At 34.1% G+C, this 18,687-nt stretch overlaps 2 protein-coding genes across 5 annotated transcripts; both read right to left on the bottom strand.

The window, feature by feature from the left end:
• Window positions 1-502: 502 nt before the first annotated feature.
• On the bottom strand, window positions 503-8,512 carry LOC108752335 (cysteine and histidine-rich protein 1 homolog). 4 transcript variants are annotated; one of them, XM_018493117.1, is made up of 7 exons: window positions 8,118-8,512; window positions 5,553-5,836; window positions 2,082-2,320; window positions 1,595-1,806; window positions 1,188-1,348; window positions 822-1,024; window positions 503-715 (listed from the first exon to the last, which is right to left on the bottom strand). In XM_018493117.1, the coding sequence occupies exons 1-7, from the start codon at window positions 8,257-8,259 to the stop codon at window positions 688-690; spliced, it is 1,269 nt and encodes a 422-aa protein (XP_018348619.1). In that variant the 5' UTR covers window positions 8,260-8,512; the 3' UTR covers window positions 503-687. The 4 variants fall into 4 exon arrangements, with proteins under 4 accessions (XP_018348619.1, XP_018348622.1, XP_018348620.1 ...); XM_018493120.1 differs by lacking the exon at window positions 8,118-8,512 and adding an exon at window positions 7,327-8,093; XM_018493118.1 differs by lacking the exon at window positions 8,118-8,512 and adding an exon at window positions 6,313-6,461.
• A 1,286-nt stretch (window positions 8,513-9,798) lies between these two features.
• Window positions 9,799-15,655, bottom strand: LOC108752340. The gene is made up of 9 exons (XM_018493126.1): window positions 15,559-15,655; window positions 14,320-14,711; window positions 12,600-12,822; window positions 11,799-11,935; window positions 11,488-11,709; window positions 11,219-11,401; window positions 11,006-11,134; window positions 10,740-10,941; window positions 9,799-10,667 (listed from the first exon to the last, which is right to left on the bottom strand). Exons 2-9 carry the CDS (start codon window positions 14,446-14,448, stop codon window positions 10,570-10,572), a joined length of 1,323 nt encoding a protein of 440 aa, XP_018348628.1. The 5' UTR covers window positions 14,449-14,711; window positions 15,559-15,655; the 3' UTR covers window positions 9,799-10,569.
• Window positions 15,656-18,687: the final 3,032 nt, after the last annotated feature.

The raw sequence follows: 18,687 nt of genomic DNA, 5'->3' as shown, positions 1-18,687 counted from the left end.
GAGACACTACTTTTTGTTCGATACCATTCTTTGATGTATAAAAACGACATAACGCTACATTAATGTGAATTGGATGTAATAAAAGTAGTTTTAGTCTTATTACAATTATAACTTTTATTCGGAATTTTACATCGATAGATTTTATTTAAATAAAAGAAACACGATAGGCTCTTCATGGATAGGGATATGTAAATTAATTATCTAAGATACTGATCATTTAGCTTTTAACCTTGGGGTATAGCACATTACACAATTGGTACGTACAATAATACAATAATTTATCATGTAAGAATAATCTACATAAACTACTCTCTAATCTTTAGTTTGTTCTTTTTCTTTTTAATGTAAAAGTTTGATGTAAAAGGGAAATATAAAGCAATTCAACCTAATTTCTCAAATACTTATATGTATATTACCGTGCTTTTTATATATGTCACATTGTATTAATTTTATACATATTTATCTTCATCAACATACTCAACATGTATTTTTAAACGTTACAGTGATATTAGCATTTTCTCTTTTTATCATCATTATCATTGCCATGATCAATATTTCTCTCTCGCTACTGTAAACGATTATAAACCTCTGTGATCTCTATAATTATTATTTGTTATTACGTCTAGAAGATCTCGAAGATCGATTCCATTTGTGACAAAATCTTGACAATAGATACATCGTTGTAAGCTACTTAGACGCCAGGAACATTATTAATCTGCAAACAAAAAATTACATGCTGTACATATGAGTTACATTCTATTGTGTATTATATTGTAATAAAGTAACTCTACAATAGCTCTTCTCTAGGATCAATCTTTTACCTAAAACTGATGGCTTTAGCTGCAAGAAGTCTATTGCACTCCGCCGTGTCCGGTAGTGGTAACGTAAAATATGGACTCTCGTTTTCTTGCTCGGTGAATTCGAATCTGTGAATTCTCGGATGGACCTTCATATCGCCAAACGGGCCTTTCAAGATCAAGTAATAAACTGGTAGCGGATAAGTAGTTTTTGTCTTTAGTATCAGCTATGAAACATATTTTCGTACTTAGATCGCAATATCTATATCATTATCAGATTTATATTTTAATAATCTCTTTTATTCTTAACTCATGTACACACGCGCACGTATATGAATAACGATACTTAAAGTTTTCTATGAAATTATAAAGACATGCGGTTTTTCATACTTGGTAAGTTATGTCTCGCTCTGAACTTTGAGTAGGATCGCGTTGATTACTGTTGATTCTGGCCTTTACTACCCACTGGTTGTTGAAAGCGCCAAATCGAGAGGTTTCATAAAATAGTTTATGAATAAATTCATCAGTGCGATATGGCTTCATCTGTAAATCTACAAATGATAAAATTTTACAGATAATTGATAAATCTTCGAGCATCTGTAGCTAAAAAAGAAAGAGAAGATACGAGAAAAAGGTAAATCAAGAGAGTAAAATTAATATCGTGATACAAAAAAGTTATTTATGCAATTGTAGTTTCCGTTGCTGAAAAAAAATACATTTTCTATCTAGTAATCTATAGATTATTTTAATATATTTTGCTTAATGTTATATAATAATGCTCAAAAATTGATACAGACCGTTGAACGTGATTTTCTCGTAGGACAAAAGATCAAAGACATTGTCATAGAGCCTACGTTCTTCCAAGGTACGGGCATCGATCTCACGTAAAGCCTCCATCACGTCCGCACCCGTACGATGAGGATGAACGCAGTGACTTTCATGTTCCGGAATCTCGTGATTCGGGCCTCGCCACGGACAACCGATTCTACTATATTTGCAACTAGATATCCTGTACAAGTAATTAGACATTGGATATGAGCATACACGTACATAAATACGTTGTACAAGAAGAGCATAGGAGGTTGAAAGAAAACTTTTATGTAGGATTTTGGGACATGCATTTCTAATGCAAGGCATATTAAATTTTAGGAAACTTAGGGAAGTTATGTACACATAAATATAAATTGCCTATGTATTTGCGCAGTTCACCTGTAATTATATTATAAAGAGATCAGTTGCATGAAAAATCCTCGTAAAATTGTAAATTTTGCCTTACGAATTTACCTTTCCTCACACATAGCCTCTTCATGGTGTTCTAAGGAATTTCGTGGGAACTCCTTCGCGCAATATTGACATTCAGCAGGTAACTCAGACACAGCTTTTTCGACTGCTAGATTTCGTGACGCGGTGGTTTTGCTGATTTCGATTCTGCAGTTGGGACATGTTGCCATCTCGTCCCGCAGCCTGGCATCTGCGAGGACATGAGTGAAGCAACCAGCACACATCAAGTGTCCATTAGCACACTGTGAACATCATTGCAGCATGTATTATTAACGTTCTTGCTGTATTATTATTGTGTTAATGTTTTTTTTCGTTAAACTTTCTTTTTTTATATATTAGAAGATTAAACACCTAATTCTCTCATATATGTACATTATATATGCTCATAAGCAAATCTATTATTTAAGATATATAACTTTCTAAATTACAAACTTTAATGACTTTTCATGAGAAACATATAGCCAACATTATTAATTCAATGTACACGTTAACAATAAGCCGGTTTTTTTTCTACTCAATATTTTCATTTTCATTTTCGCATTCTTATTTGCGTATACTACAGAACTCCCAGAATCATAATCAAACCCAAATAGAATCAAAAAATTAATGCTATGTATATTACCATCACTTTGAAGTTTAAACCTGAAACACAAAATCGTACGGATACTCATTAATCACAACTATCAACATGTATTTATCAAGATGGTCTGTTTAAGTTATCACGAGTACTCTCTAAGAAATTACTTTTAACAATACCAATATATCAATGACAGAAGGGAAGAAACAAGGATGATGATACAATGGGACAAGTGAAAAGGGGTGTTTTATGCGAAATAACTAACTAATAACCTTTAAGAATATTTATTTTTGTTTTGCACTATACAGTTTGTACAGATCTTTGTCTTGTTTCTCTGTATTCGCTTTCTCTCCCTCACTCTCACTCTCTCGCTGTTGACTATAACTGATGGACATCGGTTTCGCATTAATTTAACAATAAGCCTTTATATTCTCATTTGTGCTCTCTGAATATGTTCCCTGCCTCTCGATAGTCTCTTATATTAAACATAGCGTTTCGTAAGATTCAAATATCATTTATTATATACGTTTCATAAGATTCAAATATCAAATATATTATATACTAAAGAACTACAAAGATCTAAAATCTTAAGTACTTCACTATTTTATCTAACCGTTTTAATAGAGATATTATAAGTGAAACACGGGGCTTCCAACCCCCGCTATTCTGTGAATCACAGAAGCAAACATCGCTTTTTATAAATGCGATAGATTCTATGTAAAAAGAAAAAGGGGCAGAGTGTGTGTGGAGTGTTTGTAGAAATTTACAACTGAAAGAATACATATAAAGAATGAATATAAGTCTTCAGTGTTATAAATGAAAATGTCTACGTGCGTCTGCATAAGGGACTTTACACTATGAGTTTACACACATGTCCGTTTAACATTAATTAAGAATATGAGAATAGGTGATACAACCTCTCGTATTACGTTACAATGGTTATTATAAATCCCTTTACACCATATATATCGCGTCGGTATTCTATAAAAAAAGATGTATCGAGATGAAAAATTAACGGAACGGGTTCTAGGGAATATCTACAAACAGTTCACCGTATATCCCTCTTCGATCAACGTTCTAAACGAGTATGAGTAGCTGCATGCATACACACAACAACTCGAGAATGATGCTTTACATTCTCTTTAAAATAGCTTCTAGACAACCCATATTATTACACAACATGATATTGCACAATATTATTGATTATCTGATGGCTATATTGAGCTTCCAGTTTTGACCTGTTCAAAGGGAGTATCAATAATATTGTACAAAATAACTGTATAACAATATTAAGCGTCCTGAGGTTATTTAAGGTACCTATTTAGGGATTCCAAGAGGTATTACCTATATCTCTCTCTCCAGTAGTTGAAATTAATTATGAATACCGCGTTATACGCAGGCACAGTTATAATGAGGGAAACAATAATAATTATAATTGTGAAAATATAGCAAATATGCGCACATAGAAAATTCCACGTGTAACTATTCGTATTAAGAAAAAATATTCTTTCTTAAATAAGTGAAATATTTGATCTCTCAAAGCAAAGATATGCGTGTCTTAGCTTTAATATTTCAAATCTGTGAATATATTGCAAAAGAATTTTCTTTCGTACATCACACAAATTTGCCATACAGCGATTCACTGATAAATATATCAGCAGCATGTCTTTTGCTGCGTTTAGCAAACTCAGCAGTTGAGTAAACGCTTGCTGTTATTAATGTATTCTTCTGGATCATCCCTCAGACTTTAAATCTAGAAGAATACATCAATAGTAGTGAGCGCTCACTCAACTGTTGAGTTTGCTAAACTCAATCATTTTTTTAATATAAAGAAAAAAATATAAAGTCACCTACCTGCGGAAAACTTAACATGTCTTGTCTTGTCTCAATAGACAAACTCATTATTCGACCTATGTATAAAGCTCAGTTTATGAAAAACAGAGGACTGTATGATTATATTACTGCTATACTTTCGGATTTTCGGCGTATATTTTAGTATTGTCAACAAAAAGCACATAAGGAGAGTGATCCATATTTGGCACTGATCAGCAGTATCGAGATCCATGTTACGATTCACATTTAGACTGCCAATAACAAAATAGAAAAAAAAGTGCAACTATTCGACAGAGACGATTCATTAGTTCCATACCTAGATTGCAAGCCACTCCGACTTGTCACAGCAAAAAAAAAAATAAGGAAAAACAAAAGATGGAAACGGAGAGAGAGAAAAAAAGAATGTTTAGTAGAAGGATAAAAATTGAAAAAGGAGGAGCAGGAGGAGGAAGAGGAGAAGAAACGCAGTCTGCTGTGAATAGTAAAGTAGCAATATAATAACGCGATGAAAAATTCTGCTTTTGCGTGGCATATATACAAACTTTCTCAGAATTAAAAGCGTTTCAATACAAGGTATCTGCAGCTTTTAATCGACTCGGTCGCACTTATTTCGGAAGGATCATCGACGCGGTACGAATAGGATGCAACTTGGGCGATGTAAGACAGAGCCTTCTCTTAGATGGACGGCCACACTTGTGCCTATCTAGCAGGATGTGTCCACGACAAACGACCTGGACTGATCTTCCGCAGAGGAAATGAGGCTCGTGGATCAGATCGCGTGACCATCTCGTCTCTACGTAACGTCGCTCTAAAAATCGACCTTAAACGGGTCGATGGACTGTAGTAGTGACACACGAGTAGGATGACGACGCGGGATGTGAGGGGAAAGGTGGTATCGCACGTTGCGATTGTCCGGCGCGTCTCGACTCATGAATTTCAGACGTCATAAATTTGAGGATAGGTTTTTTTTCTATTTATCTTCCCGATAACGACACAAGCTGCTCGTTACATGCCAGACCTCCCAGGCAGAGGAGGTGGAAAAGGAGAAGGGAGGACCGACCTACCTGATAGACGGCCGCGCGAGGCAAATCGAGGCATACTGCGCAGCAGAGGATGCCGCCCAGACGGTGCTCCAGCTTCTGCTCCGTTTTCGCGGCGTCCTCGGCGCGAACTGTCCTGCGCCGCTTCTTATCAGGTTCGTGGAAGTCCTCGGGCTTGTCGTGTTCCTCGCGTAGCGGGGCTGCGACGACGGCGGCCGCCGCTGTCGCAGCTACCTGTTCCACGACGCCGCTCGACGATGCGGGCTCGTTGCTCGGGTCCGCCATGTTGCTTGTTTTGGAGTTTTCCCCTGAGCGAACGCGAGAAATGCGCAGATGTAAAGAGACGCCGTTTAATAATCTCCACCACTTCTCTCTCTCTCTCTCTCTCTCTCTCACACTCTCTCGCTCTCTCGCTGTCACTCGTCCTGACCTGACGTAATGCAATGCGCGCACTGTCCCTTTTCGTCTCTCTTTCTCTTCCCTGCTGGCCGTTTTTTCTCACCCTTTTGGATTTCGGGTTTCGGGACGCACTAGCAGCGCCCGGAACCCGGAACTCTATCGTGCCGGATGCTGAGTGCTGACTGTGTGTGTGTACCGCGATGGAAACTAATAATTTTTTTTTCTTTTAGGATAACCCTGACGTAAGTGCGAATAACCTCGTACATATAAACACTGTACACAAATCTATATATACATATATATATATATATATAGAGCATTCAAAATTAATTTAATAAATTGTGCAGGTTTCGAGATGTCGTAATCCTTGATCTCCCTTCCGTACTTTCTAGTCGTGCCTTCATACGGACGTTTTACGCGATCGCATGATGTATATACATGGGGACTGGGGACAGATACTTGCAGATGCCTCAGAATGAGGTTATGTCGCGCAAAAATTCTCCGCGATTCAAGAACCTGAAGTTCGGCGAATGTCGATCGAGGAGAACAATCGATTCTTATCTTATCGATCGAACGTTGGAACGTCGGCACGGGAATCCGTGGCTGGGAATTGATCATGCGAACGAGGCGGATGGATTATGGAGAATGGAGCGAAACTCGGATCCGCAGAAGCCCGAAGCGGGGCGTACGTCGTATATTGGTTGACGGAGGTCAGTGATCGCTACGTTGCTTTGTATATGCGTGCCAAGGGATTTAAAACCGGGCTCAACCGGAATTCAAAACTGCGTCGGAGTTGTCGGAGGGATGACCTCGAGAATGGAAAAAAGTTCGAAGTTCAGAAGAAATGTATAAAATATATATATATGTATAACATTTATATATATGTATATATGATGTGTGAGTGTATATGTAATATAATAATAAATGTATATATACACATACACAATATATAATGTATAATATATATATTGTGTTTGTTGTGTATAAATGATATGACTTATTTGAAATAAAAAATATAAAAGATTCCGAAAATTTATTTAAAATATATATTTTAAATATGACGGAATTACCGCTTTACACACCCGCACACACATAAAAAAAAGATATGTATGTATATATATATTCATATATTTATTTACTATCATAAAATAAAAGAACATTATTGAAACATAATTTTAGTTTGATAATAAATTACTAATTAATTCTTAGTTCGCGCTTCAGAAAGCAAAGAGAATGATTTTTGAAAGTATAAAGAACGTGGGTGAGAAAAAAATACAGGCTGCAGCAACCCTTTCCCCTCTCCATATGAATAAAAGCGATCTCCAGACAGGAAACGGAGATAAACTAAGAAGAGTTATAACAACAAAACACATATATGTAAAAATCAAAATATACATACCAAGATGGAATAATTCGATCGAATTACTATTATTAGAATTAGCGAATGAAGTTTCAATCGTGTAATAAAATCACGGGCCAATCGATTACTCGGGGGTATCGGAACCACGACGGGGTCAGTGATCGAGTGAACGCTTTGTTTACGTCTAAACGCGCGGTATTTTCTGCAACGATAATCTCCTTCCCGGATTTCGTCTCGTTTTGATTCACTTCGGCCCATATGAAGAAGCAATACTAATTTCGCACAACAAATCGCGATGATACGTGCCAACTAACTGATGACTCATTTCAGCAAGTCACAACTTTTGTCATCAGTATCAAGATATTCAAGATAGGATAAGAACGTTGATTTTCAAGCGAAATGAAAAGAACAATCACTTGCGGATTCTGAAAAAATTCTATTCTCGATAAATGGCAGACATTTTATCTTCCTTTATCCAATGATATGACCTTCAAGCTTGACTTCCCGAACAATAGTGATGCGTAGTATACGATCGGAACAAAGCGATTGCTAGACGCCCGCGTGAGATATACGAGTAAAAGTATCGATCTACCGCTAGAAAGGGCCGGCAGAAATCAGAGAGATGCATTAAAGAATTTTCTATTCAGAAATATTGTTACGTTTAACAAATATGTAAATTTGGCGGTGCATAAAATTATGAAACACATGGGTGACTTGCGTAAAATTAAATCAACAAGAAAAAAGCACCAGGCTCACGTTCAAGATAAAATTACACAATAAAATGTGATAAAATGAATGTCAACGTTAACTGGACGTAATCTCGTACTTACTTGTAAGCACTCTCGTATCCAGGCGCCAAATTTTTGCCAAATTACACGGCCAGTCAACGACGATATCAGTGACTACACGAGCAGAAGAATCCAGTCGTCCACACATGAGATGAGAAGCTTGGACTATGGGGACGCGCCGCATCTGCTGCACCAGATGCACCGTACAGAATTACGAGGCCCGACCAATCGCGCGAGGCTCAACGGCATGCGAGCGGGGCATACCGAAATGCATGGTGAGCTTGGGAATCCATAAGGGCGTCGAGAAGACTGCGTTCCTTGGAGAAACGCAAATCAAGAAAGAAAATTCGCATCTGTCCTCAAACAAAAAGAAAATTAATGCTCAGATTACGCATTTGATTCCTAAATCAGCGTTATTTAAAGAAATAAAACATTTATGGGGCAGGAGTATTCATGAATATTGAACATTCGCAAAATAAAAGACTTGCACTAATTATATAAAAATTGGATCTTGAAAATGAATTAGTTTTCATGTATAATGTAAACTATAATATGTATAATATAACTAACAAAAAACATCATAGATATTCATAATTGGTTCTTATTTCAAGATTATCTTAAGTAATATCTTAAAATACTAATACGGCTCTGTGATTAACTTATGACATTTTAAGACTGTATTTAAGATAGTTTCAAATATAAGAACTGATACCAGTTTTACGAATACCAGTATATAGACACAAGACTCAAACATGAATAGTTTCTAAGCTAAATGATGCTTTCCAGCAAGAGATATAGTATATTAGTAACATAGATTATTTCAGCTTTAATATTGAAAAGCAACAAGGATGTAATGATTCACTCTATTATACTATATTATCTGTGTTTCTTGCTGGAAAATGCGTATAGTGTATTAAAAATGCTTTGCGAGCACAAGTTTTACACCACTGATATACTATAGCAAAAATTATTCATTATCGAACATTATGTTTATATTTTCTATTTATCACATTATAAGCTGTATTATATATGAAAGCTAACTCATTTTACCAGGATTAATTTTCTATACACATATACATATCTTTAGTACGGGATCCTTTATATAAAAATTATAGTAAAGTTCCTTCCGCTTGACTTAGCATTTCAGAATTTCATTAAATTATAAATGATGGCTTATCAGATTCGCATGCTTGATAATGTTGAGGACACATCAAGAAATAATATTAACTTCGCCAAATATTTTCTTCCTTTTTTTTTTATTAATTCACTTCGGTATTGTTGTAACCGATTTATGTCACATACTCGCACATAATTATTTTCCTAAATTCACAAACAAATGCACATAGTTAAAACTATATTTCAAAAAATTGGTCTTCAGTAATTTCTCGCATGCTATATTGTGAGAAATATTGGGAAACATTCGTCTAGATTTTTCTATATAACTGTAAGCGAAATAATTACATGCGAATACTGTCTAATTCTCTGTACATTCTGTCTATAGTTATTTAAAGATTCGTTGAAAAACAATTCATTCGCATGTACCAAAGAGCCGAAACGCAACATGCTTTCGAAAAGCTCACTTCGCTTTATCCCTTTTTGCAAATGTTATCCTCGATACATATAAAAATAATGCTCGTTCTTTGTTAAAAAAATTTGATCAAGCTACTACAATACTACTCTGCAACGGTGAAAGTTATTTGTCGCAAAAAGACTAACATCTTCAACCATCACATTTAACTGTACATTCGACTGTACGGTGCATGTGTCGCTAAACTGAAAGTCGAAAACATATATCGCCAATAAATTGATTTGTTAACCGTGCAAATTAAACTTAATTTTGCAATTAGAATGTGTAGTTACTTCTCTATCATTTTATCACACTGTTTGTTATTCGTTAAATAATATTGTATTTACATAAATATTCTGTATCACGGTATTTATATATAGTTTTTTCTACGATCTAAAGAACACTATTATTTCACGCTGAAAAACTTGGAGAAATGTACAATAGCGTATCACGCTACAAAATGTAGAAGAGTAGAAAACTTTCGGTATACGCTGCCGTTACTTAAATATAAACATTTTCCTAGACATTACAACCGAGAATTCGTCTTCCAGGCGGCTGTCGACTTTGTACTTTCCATAATATTTCTGAACTATCTTTCTCACTACATTGCGTTTAATGTTATTAGGAATTGACATATCTAATCTAGGTCGAATACAGAACGTTCGTCTCGCTAATAATAATATTAATACGCTTTGAGTTATTGCTCGACGTAAGTAGCTTCATTCAGGCCACGGCACGCTCACGATAGTCTCTTCTCGATGCAATTGCAGATCAATCGAGGATCACGATGGATTATTGTTCCACTGGATACCCGTGCGGTATCATAAATATCTTTCTATGTACATGCATAACGTGTACTTAATTTATTAATATTTACAAATACACAGCTTCTTAGATTGCGATTTTCATTTATGTGAAAGTCTCTTTTTAAACACGAGTTTCTTCTAGGTTCGTTTGCTCGTTGAAACTGCGCTTCTGCCACATTTGAGATTTGTCATTTTTTCTCTGAGCAATATTACTTACATCTGTAAATGAGACGGCGTGGTTATGAATTTACAAGTAGAATTTACATGAGAGGTCTTACATATGACTTTTACCTGTCGCATCGCGATTGATTTCCGTTGTCCCATCACCATTTAACGATTCCGATAACTTGATCTTATTGATCTGTTGCTGAGTCTGCATCTCAGACACAGTCGTGAATATTATGTTAGTAAAGTTCTTAAGTCCGTTGTATGATTGTTCCAATTGCTTTAACTTGCCAATTAATTCCACGTCGGTTGTGCGTACCTCGTTCATCTATAATAATTAGAAATATTAATTAACAAAATGCCGATCAGTAGAGTCTTGTATTAATATGCACCTTTTTTGTTAATTGTTGAATCGATGCTAGAACGGAAGCCTGCTCAGACATTTTAACGCACTCTCCTTGCAAAGATATCATTGTTGTGTTAATGGCCGCCGTTGCTTCTTGAAGTGAAACTAATTTTTTCTGCAACGATAAAAAATGAGATGTAACAATTTGATATTTCAAACATGTATTTATGATAAAATCTACATATCACATGATACTTACGCGATCCTTGCCTTGATCATCAGCGACCCATTGCAATTTGCTCGACAGGGTTTCATTAACATGCGTTAAATTATTCATTAAATGAGATATCGTAAGGTTTAGTTTGTCAGTCTTAATTTGCGTTTCGTCAGTGCTCAATATTTGAGGCTTTTGAGTAATGTTCGACAATTCTAACATGGTGTGCTACAAAAACACGGCGGTGAATGTTTTGAACAAGTTAATTTCATTTCTACTATTTTCATTTCCGCTTCAATATTGATCGTATTTACCTTAATACTGCTAATGTTTTGTTGCATAGTAGTCTGTGCATCCTGTACCCTCATGTTCGTCTCTTTTAGGGTATTCACTGTGGCCCCGAGATCTCTTATTTGACTACCAAATGTTGCAACGCTAGTTGACAACTCGTCCAAGCGTTTCGGCAAATTGGCCATCTCGGGCGCGGCTTGAAAGTACTCTTGTACTTTATGCAAGTCCTGCTGAATATGCGCCAAATGTAAAAGTATCGATCCGGAAGGGTGTGAGTCATCCTGGTCAGTAACCGGTCGCAACTGAATTATCGATGTTATTTGTGCGGTTTTACCTGTACCGTAAAATTATTTATCTGCTGTTTAAGATCGGACAATCTGGAGAAAATTATTGTTTGGTTGTTCTGGAGATCTCTCGACAACGAGTGGCATTTCTGTAAAGCGTCCGGGACACCCTCGCTGCCCGCTATCACTGTAATGTAAAAGAGATTAAACACAAAAGTGCAAAAAAGTATAGTGTTGATATCATAAACGATTCTAAGTTCTGAAAGGTTCTAATTAAAAATATTTACAGAAATCGGTTTTTCGTGCATTGAAAAAATGTACTAAATTTTAATAAATATTTATTGGAAGTAATAACTAAATATTTCCTAAATGTAAACATTTATTATTTTAACTATTATTTTTGTATTCAATAAATATTTATTTATTGTATACAAATGTTTAATTACTATTTATGAAAAATATATATATTAGAAGCTTTTTCATCCATTTCGCACGATAGTATTTATGTTTCTGAACAGCGTATATTGAAAACATCATTTAAACATCATATACTTGTGCTTTCAAGAAGCAATCATGATAAGGTAGTTATTAAGCAAGTTACTGTAAAAAGATATTTGCTGTCGTAAATTTTATATTATTTTAAGATTGAAACTGACGGAATAGCTCTACCCTAAGATTTAATAAATTTTTTGTCTCAAAACGTACATTAGATATTTAGATATAAAAACAATTATATTGCATATTAATTCGAGTTAAATACAGATATTAATTCAAGTTAAGATATTTTCTTCTCTAATTATTAACTTGATTTAACCGCTTAATGCTGAACTTTGCAGATGCTAGACCAATACCTTGGTCTAACTCGGTTCGCAGAGCGGTAAGCTGTTGACGAACGTCGATGAATAACCATATCAGACTGGCGGTCGCTAATACTGAGGCACATGCCAAAAAAGCGTTACAAGCCTTAAGGAATCCGGGACAAACACGTCCCCTTCTGCCTCTGCATTTGCGTCCGTTTCTGGTAGAAACATTCCAATATTCCGAACGATCGTCGCTGCTATCAGTTAACAATTCCTATAAAAATGTAAGATAAACAAATGTATTTTCTATTAATTAGTATTGAAAAAATAATAACATAATCTTCATTTATATTACAGTCATCATTTCTTTTTATAACTCATCTATCATTTCTTATCTTCCTTCTTCACACTGAATTTTATTTTAGATTTTTTAAGCACATCAAAATATTTTCCATCGACGAATCTGTCAGTATTCATATTTTGACTCACACTTTTATCTCCTTTTCGGGGAATAATGCAAATATTGACACAAATGATTTCGAGAAGATAATTTTCGCGTCTTTGGTGTAAAATCTATGCTGGTGCCAAATGTATCTTTCATTATCTATACATTACATATTTGGGGAGAATCTTACTTCATCTATCATTTATTTTTCATCGTTTGCCTCGAGAACCGCCTCGACGTTATTCTTCGCGGAAAAAAAATCGATACCGAATTTGCGAAAAAGTGTTTAGAAAGTAAAGATACAAATTTTTTAATTTATACCTTTACTTTCTAAACACGCCTTAAATTTTTAAATCTTTGTATCTTTATTTTCTAAATACACTATTTACAAATCTTTCACTAAGAATTATTGACACACATACATCTTTATTTTTCGATATAGTTACCGCCATTCAAACTTTTATTAAGTCTGGAAATCTGCTTTTGTAATCCTATGTCATAGAATTCTGCTAGCCCTTTGAATCAACGTCATAATCTCTTCTATCATATCAAACTTCTTCATATCATTGTCAAACTTCTTTCCGATTAGATGTTTCTTAAGATCGGGCATTCAACGAAAATTCATAAATAAATCATAGTATTTTTATAGTGATAATATGCTTATGACTTAATATGTTTATGACAAAATGTCATGAAATGATGTCGTAAATTCTCGGAAGGTCTGACGTTCATTGATGTTCACGGTGATCCATGTTTTGGATTTTTATCTGACTGGGAAAAAGTTTGACGACGTTGAGATGAAAAAAGAGGTCATAACGTGATTCAAAAGACTGGCGGTAGATCTTTGAGACGCGGGAATACAAAAATTGATATTTTCTTACAAAAACACTTATTATCAATAAGTGTTTTGGACAACTATGGCGATAACTATGTCGAAAAAGAAAAAATATATGTATATAAATAATCTCACCGAAATATGGAAAAAAACAATTTTGCTGAAGTATCTAAAAATTTAGATAGATATAACGGAATAAATCTGAAAATAATTTTATTGGACCATTAAAATAATTACGTAGAAAACTGAAGCATGATGAATAGTACTGTAAAAAGTTTTAACATTATATAACAACCAATTTGAGTGTCCTACATAATTATCTTGATGGTCTAACAAAATTATTTTCAGATTTGTATCTAACTAAAATTTTAAATACTTCAGAAAGAACTAAAACCGTTCTTTTCGTGAAAATTTGTGAACAGATTTTTAAATAAATTTAAGGCTTTTTGTATCTTTATTTTCCGAACATCCCTTGTAATTATTTTACTCACCTGCGAGCTGCGTTTCCCGGAATTCCGGCGGGATATAGCGTGCGCCGGTGCCAGGGCGTCAAGTTCCTTTCTCTTCTTCATCTTCTTCGTCGGTTGACGAAGCGGCACCGTCACCGCCACCGAGTCCATCTCAAGCAAAACCGCGCCGCCTATTTTTTAGGATATCCTTGGCGAATTCCCGATTAATACACTTCACTTTCAATATTTTTCGACAGACACTGCACGATCGCCGTGAATTTGAAGAATCGGTCCGTTATCATTTCTTAATTATTAGTTAATAATATTGCTTGACCGCCGACACAAAATTTGCACGATTTCTCGATATATGAGCTCAAACGGTGCGACTGCTCGGAATTAATCGGCACAAAAACCACTTCAATCTACATCTTCGTCTGCGAAAATATCGAAAAATACTTAATTTAATAAATATCGCTTTATCGCTGTACTTTCGGGGCTTGCAATCGTCCGATACACTTTAATTAATTCGCAATTCTCGTTCAAATATTAATTGTATCTCGTATATTTATGCATATTTGTTAATTGATCACTGCTTCTAAAATTAATTATATTTCACGGATAAGTGACTGTATTACAAAAATGTAATAATTGAATGATATCGCGACCAAAATTATTGCTGCAATTAGCGTCAAAGCAAAGTTTCACAATGCTAGTAGTAATTTAAAATTGATTAACACAAATATTAATTAAAAACAACTGATATAAAGCTCGTTAATGCAAACAAACATGTCGATGTAAGTGCTAAGATTTCTCAAGCAATTTCCGATAAAAAAAAATTAATTTTGAATTAAACGTTCTGTTAAGTAAATTGTTAGATAAAAATAGGATTATAAATCATCACATTTAAATGTAATATTTTAATGTAATATTAGGCAAAAGATATACGAATGAAAGATGTAAGAATGAAAACTTTTGGCGAAAGATTGTATAATAATATTATAATTTTAATCAACGTTTCTCAACAACAACACTATTTTTTAATCTCACTGACATTTTTAATTCAGAGACGTCGATATTTTTATTAAATAATTTATTAAATAAATGTCCAACAGATATCTATTATTACATTTTATTATATCACGTTCGCGATAGTTGTGTATCTGGAGAGATACACAACTGCCAGATTTAAAACTCTCGATTAAAGTTTAATTAGCAGTCTCTTATCGCAATGAAGCGATAATCGTAGCACATAAATAACGATATATTACAGTGCAAACAAACCAACTATACATCCAGACACGCTTTTCACAATTTCACGCTATCACAATTTCATAAACACAGGAGAGGAACTAAAATGTAGGAAGTGAAGTATAATCCCGACGAGAGACGAATTTTATAAGCAGAGAAAAAATCCTACACGTGATTGCGTCATGGAAATCAGAAGATTAGGTTTTAGATTTCAAGAAACTAAGTGGACGGACGAACTTTATGTACCGAACGTTACAACGACACGTTCGTCACTGAAGCTCTTATCAGTCGGCCGGTACCTGATCACCTTTGCATTCACACACGTATGTAGACATATATATTGATCGAAAAGCTGGATCTGAATTGAACACGCGTGACACGCAACGACCCACAGTGACTATTACATCTTAAATGAAAGAACGACTACATCAAAATTGCTCAACAGCGAGAAAAAGGCAAAGAGCTGGCTTTGATAAGAGCAATCGTTGTCGTAACGTTAATCTTTCCAAGGCTCTCTTTATACGGTGGTAGAATTATTTGATAAACGCGATAACGAACGCGAGATGTGCTTTAAATGTTTGGTCATCATGCTCGTAAGAATCTGATACATATAGGTATTTTTCAAACGAAATTTAATTGTTGATCCTAGTTACGGTAATTTGATGATCCAATTTGATAATAGAAAAGTTAACCTCGCTTCGCGAGCGAAGAGTTGGAATCGTTTATATCGTTTTCTGTTTTAAACATAGTCGTCCAGAATGGATCGAAGGAAAACGGAATATATAGTATCAAAATTAATTTTAGATAATGAAATCGATTAGATAAGAGAGAGGGGTAAATCCATGATTAATATATAACTATATTGATTAGAGTTGCTATTTTTTGACCACTTCAAAAATTCAAATTCTTTCGAAGCTTCAAAGAATTTAAATCTTCGAAGTTAACTTCTAATTTCCGAAGTTTAAGATGCCGAAGTTTAAGAAAGCTTCGAAAAATTTATTTGTAGAGAAAAAATTAAAATATATTTGTATATTTTTTATGAAAATATATGCGTTACTATTAGTTGTATTAAATTAATAATTACATAATTTTGATTCTTCGTTTTTAATGCTGAAATTTCGAAATTCGATGTTCGAATGTCGAAACCTTCAAAGTAAAGTACTAGTCTTACTATTGATAGTCTTCTTGCGAACAAAATGTACGAATGTCAACCTTATTGAACTTTTTGTCTTTTTGTTTCGTAACTGAATTGATTATTTAACCACGTAAAATCAGCGTGACGATAATATGATCACGACATTTAACCTATTGACAATTCAATTGATATTACTATAATTATGTAGTTATTGAGTGATGAAATCACCATTATTATAGCTAAAACGAAGCAGCGAAAATTTATTTGTCCAAAAATTCTTTTATTTAGGATCTCTTGAATGTTCGTTCTTATTTTAACGCGATTTAAAATCCAATTTAAAGGATTTCGAGTGCAACATTAATTCCATATAACGTGGGTCGGTCGTCTAGATGGAAATACGTCGCGACACAATTACTTGCTTGCGGCCCTGAACTCGATAAGATACCGATGTGTGAGGAAAAAAGGCCATTTTGTCGTTCACATTTAAATATTGCTAGTTTCAAAATAACTATATATATTATTCACTTACTATTAGATTATCTATGAAATAAACTCTTATTAGACTATCGATAAAGTAAATTTTTCAGACTAAAAAAATATCACAGCTCTTCATTGAATTAAGGATACATCCAAGAAAGAAGATAAAAAAAGAGCAATGTCGAGAGAGAAACCTCTTGCAAAGCAGAATTGAAAAGTCTTGGAATTTTATAGTTATATGAATAACGTATAAAATTTTAATACACTGAAATTCCAAGCCTCCAGAATTTTGGCGAATTTACGATAAATATGGAAAGACAAAATCTACCGAGTATGCATATCCCGCGAGTCGACGACCACAAATTCAATTTTGCATGCGTATTGAATTAACGATAAGTAAGACGACTCGATTATTGTAATAATCGATTCCGCTTAATCGCCATGGTTGAAATCCTCTTTTCATTGATATCTAATTAAATCGCATGATTGCATTACGTTATCATGAACGCATTTTTTGCAGAGTCATGTATTTTCAAATCTTCGTTTTGTGCACGACGTTGCGTGTCGCTTGAATTGTATGTTTCACGACGAAGTTGCGATAACGTACAACGAGGACGAAAGAAAAGAAGCAATTGCGTATATCGACAACGCTAACGACAAACGTTAGATTGCTAATTAAGCGGATGTTGCTTAGCCGTCTGTCCTCGCGCCGATATACGCAGAACTTTCGTGAGTAATAGTTGTATGACTAATTCTGTCAATTAATTAACATTTGAAGCACATTTGAAATACCACATGAAGCATCAAGCCTTTTATCAGCGGTATCTCTTACATATACTCTGCAGACTACTCGACTTTTAAAAGTCTGCACGGAATGAACGGTTTTGCTAAAATATCTAAAAATTTAATTAGATATATAGATCTAAAATAATTTTATTATTTTAGACCATCAAAATAATTATGTAGGACGCACAAACTAGTTGCTGGAATGTCAAAATTGCAACATTGCTCATTATGCTTGAGCATCCTCTATATAATTATTTTAATACTCCAACAAAATTATGTTCAGATTTGTATCTAGCTAAATTTTTAGATACTTTAAAAATTTAGCTAGATACAAATCTGAAAATAATTTTGTTGGAGTATTAAAAAATTAATAAATTTTAATTCTAATAAATTATTCTTTCCGTACTTAGGTAATCAGCTATCTTATCAAAGTACACTCGATATTCAAAAGTATTGATCATTCTGATAAATATATCTAATTTACTTAAGTAAATATTAAATATGAATCGATTACTGAATTGATAAACGAAAATGAAGCTGATACAATACGTCACTACACGCGTAATATATCTGCATATATCTGAAGTAAATGTATTTAAAATAAATTACATACAGTAAAAAAAATTCTAAATTTTAATAAATCATTTATTTGAATACCAACTAAATATTTACTAAATATAAAGATATATTTATTTGATACAAGAATATATAAATTCTCTCTTTCTAACTTAATAATCATTTTTTTTATTGAGCAAATATTTATT

Source organism: Trachymyrmex septentrionalis, unplaced genomic scaffold (genome assembly GCF_001594115.1).
Source record: "Trachymyrmex septentrionalis isolate Tsep2-gDNA-1 unplaced genomic scaffold, Tsep1.0 scaffold6, whole genome shotgun sequence".
NCBI classification, from domain to species: Eukaryota; Metazoa; Arthropoda; class Insecta; order Hymenoptera; family Formicidae; genus Trachymyrmex; species Trachymyrmex septentrionalis.
Note: the sequence above shows the minus strand (reverse complement) of the source record. Positions and strands in the feature narration are given on the sequence as shown.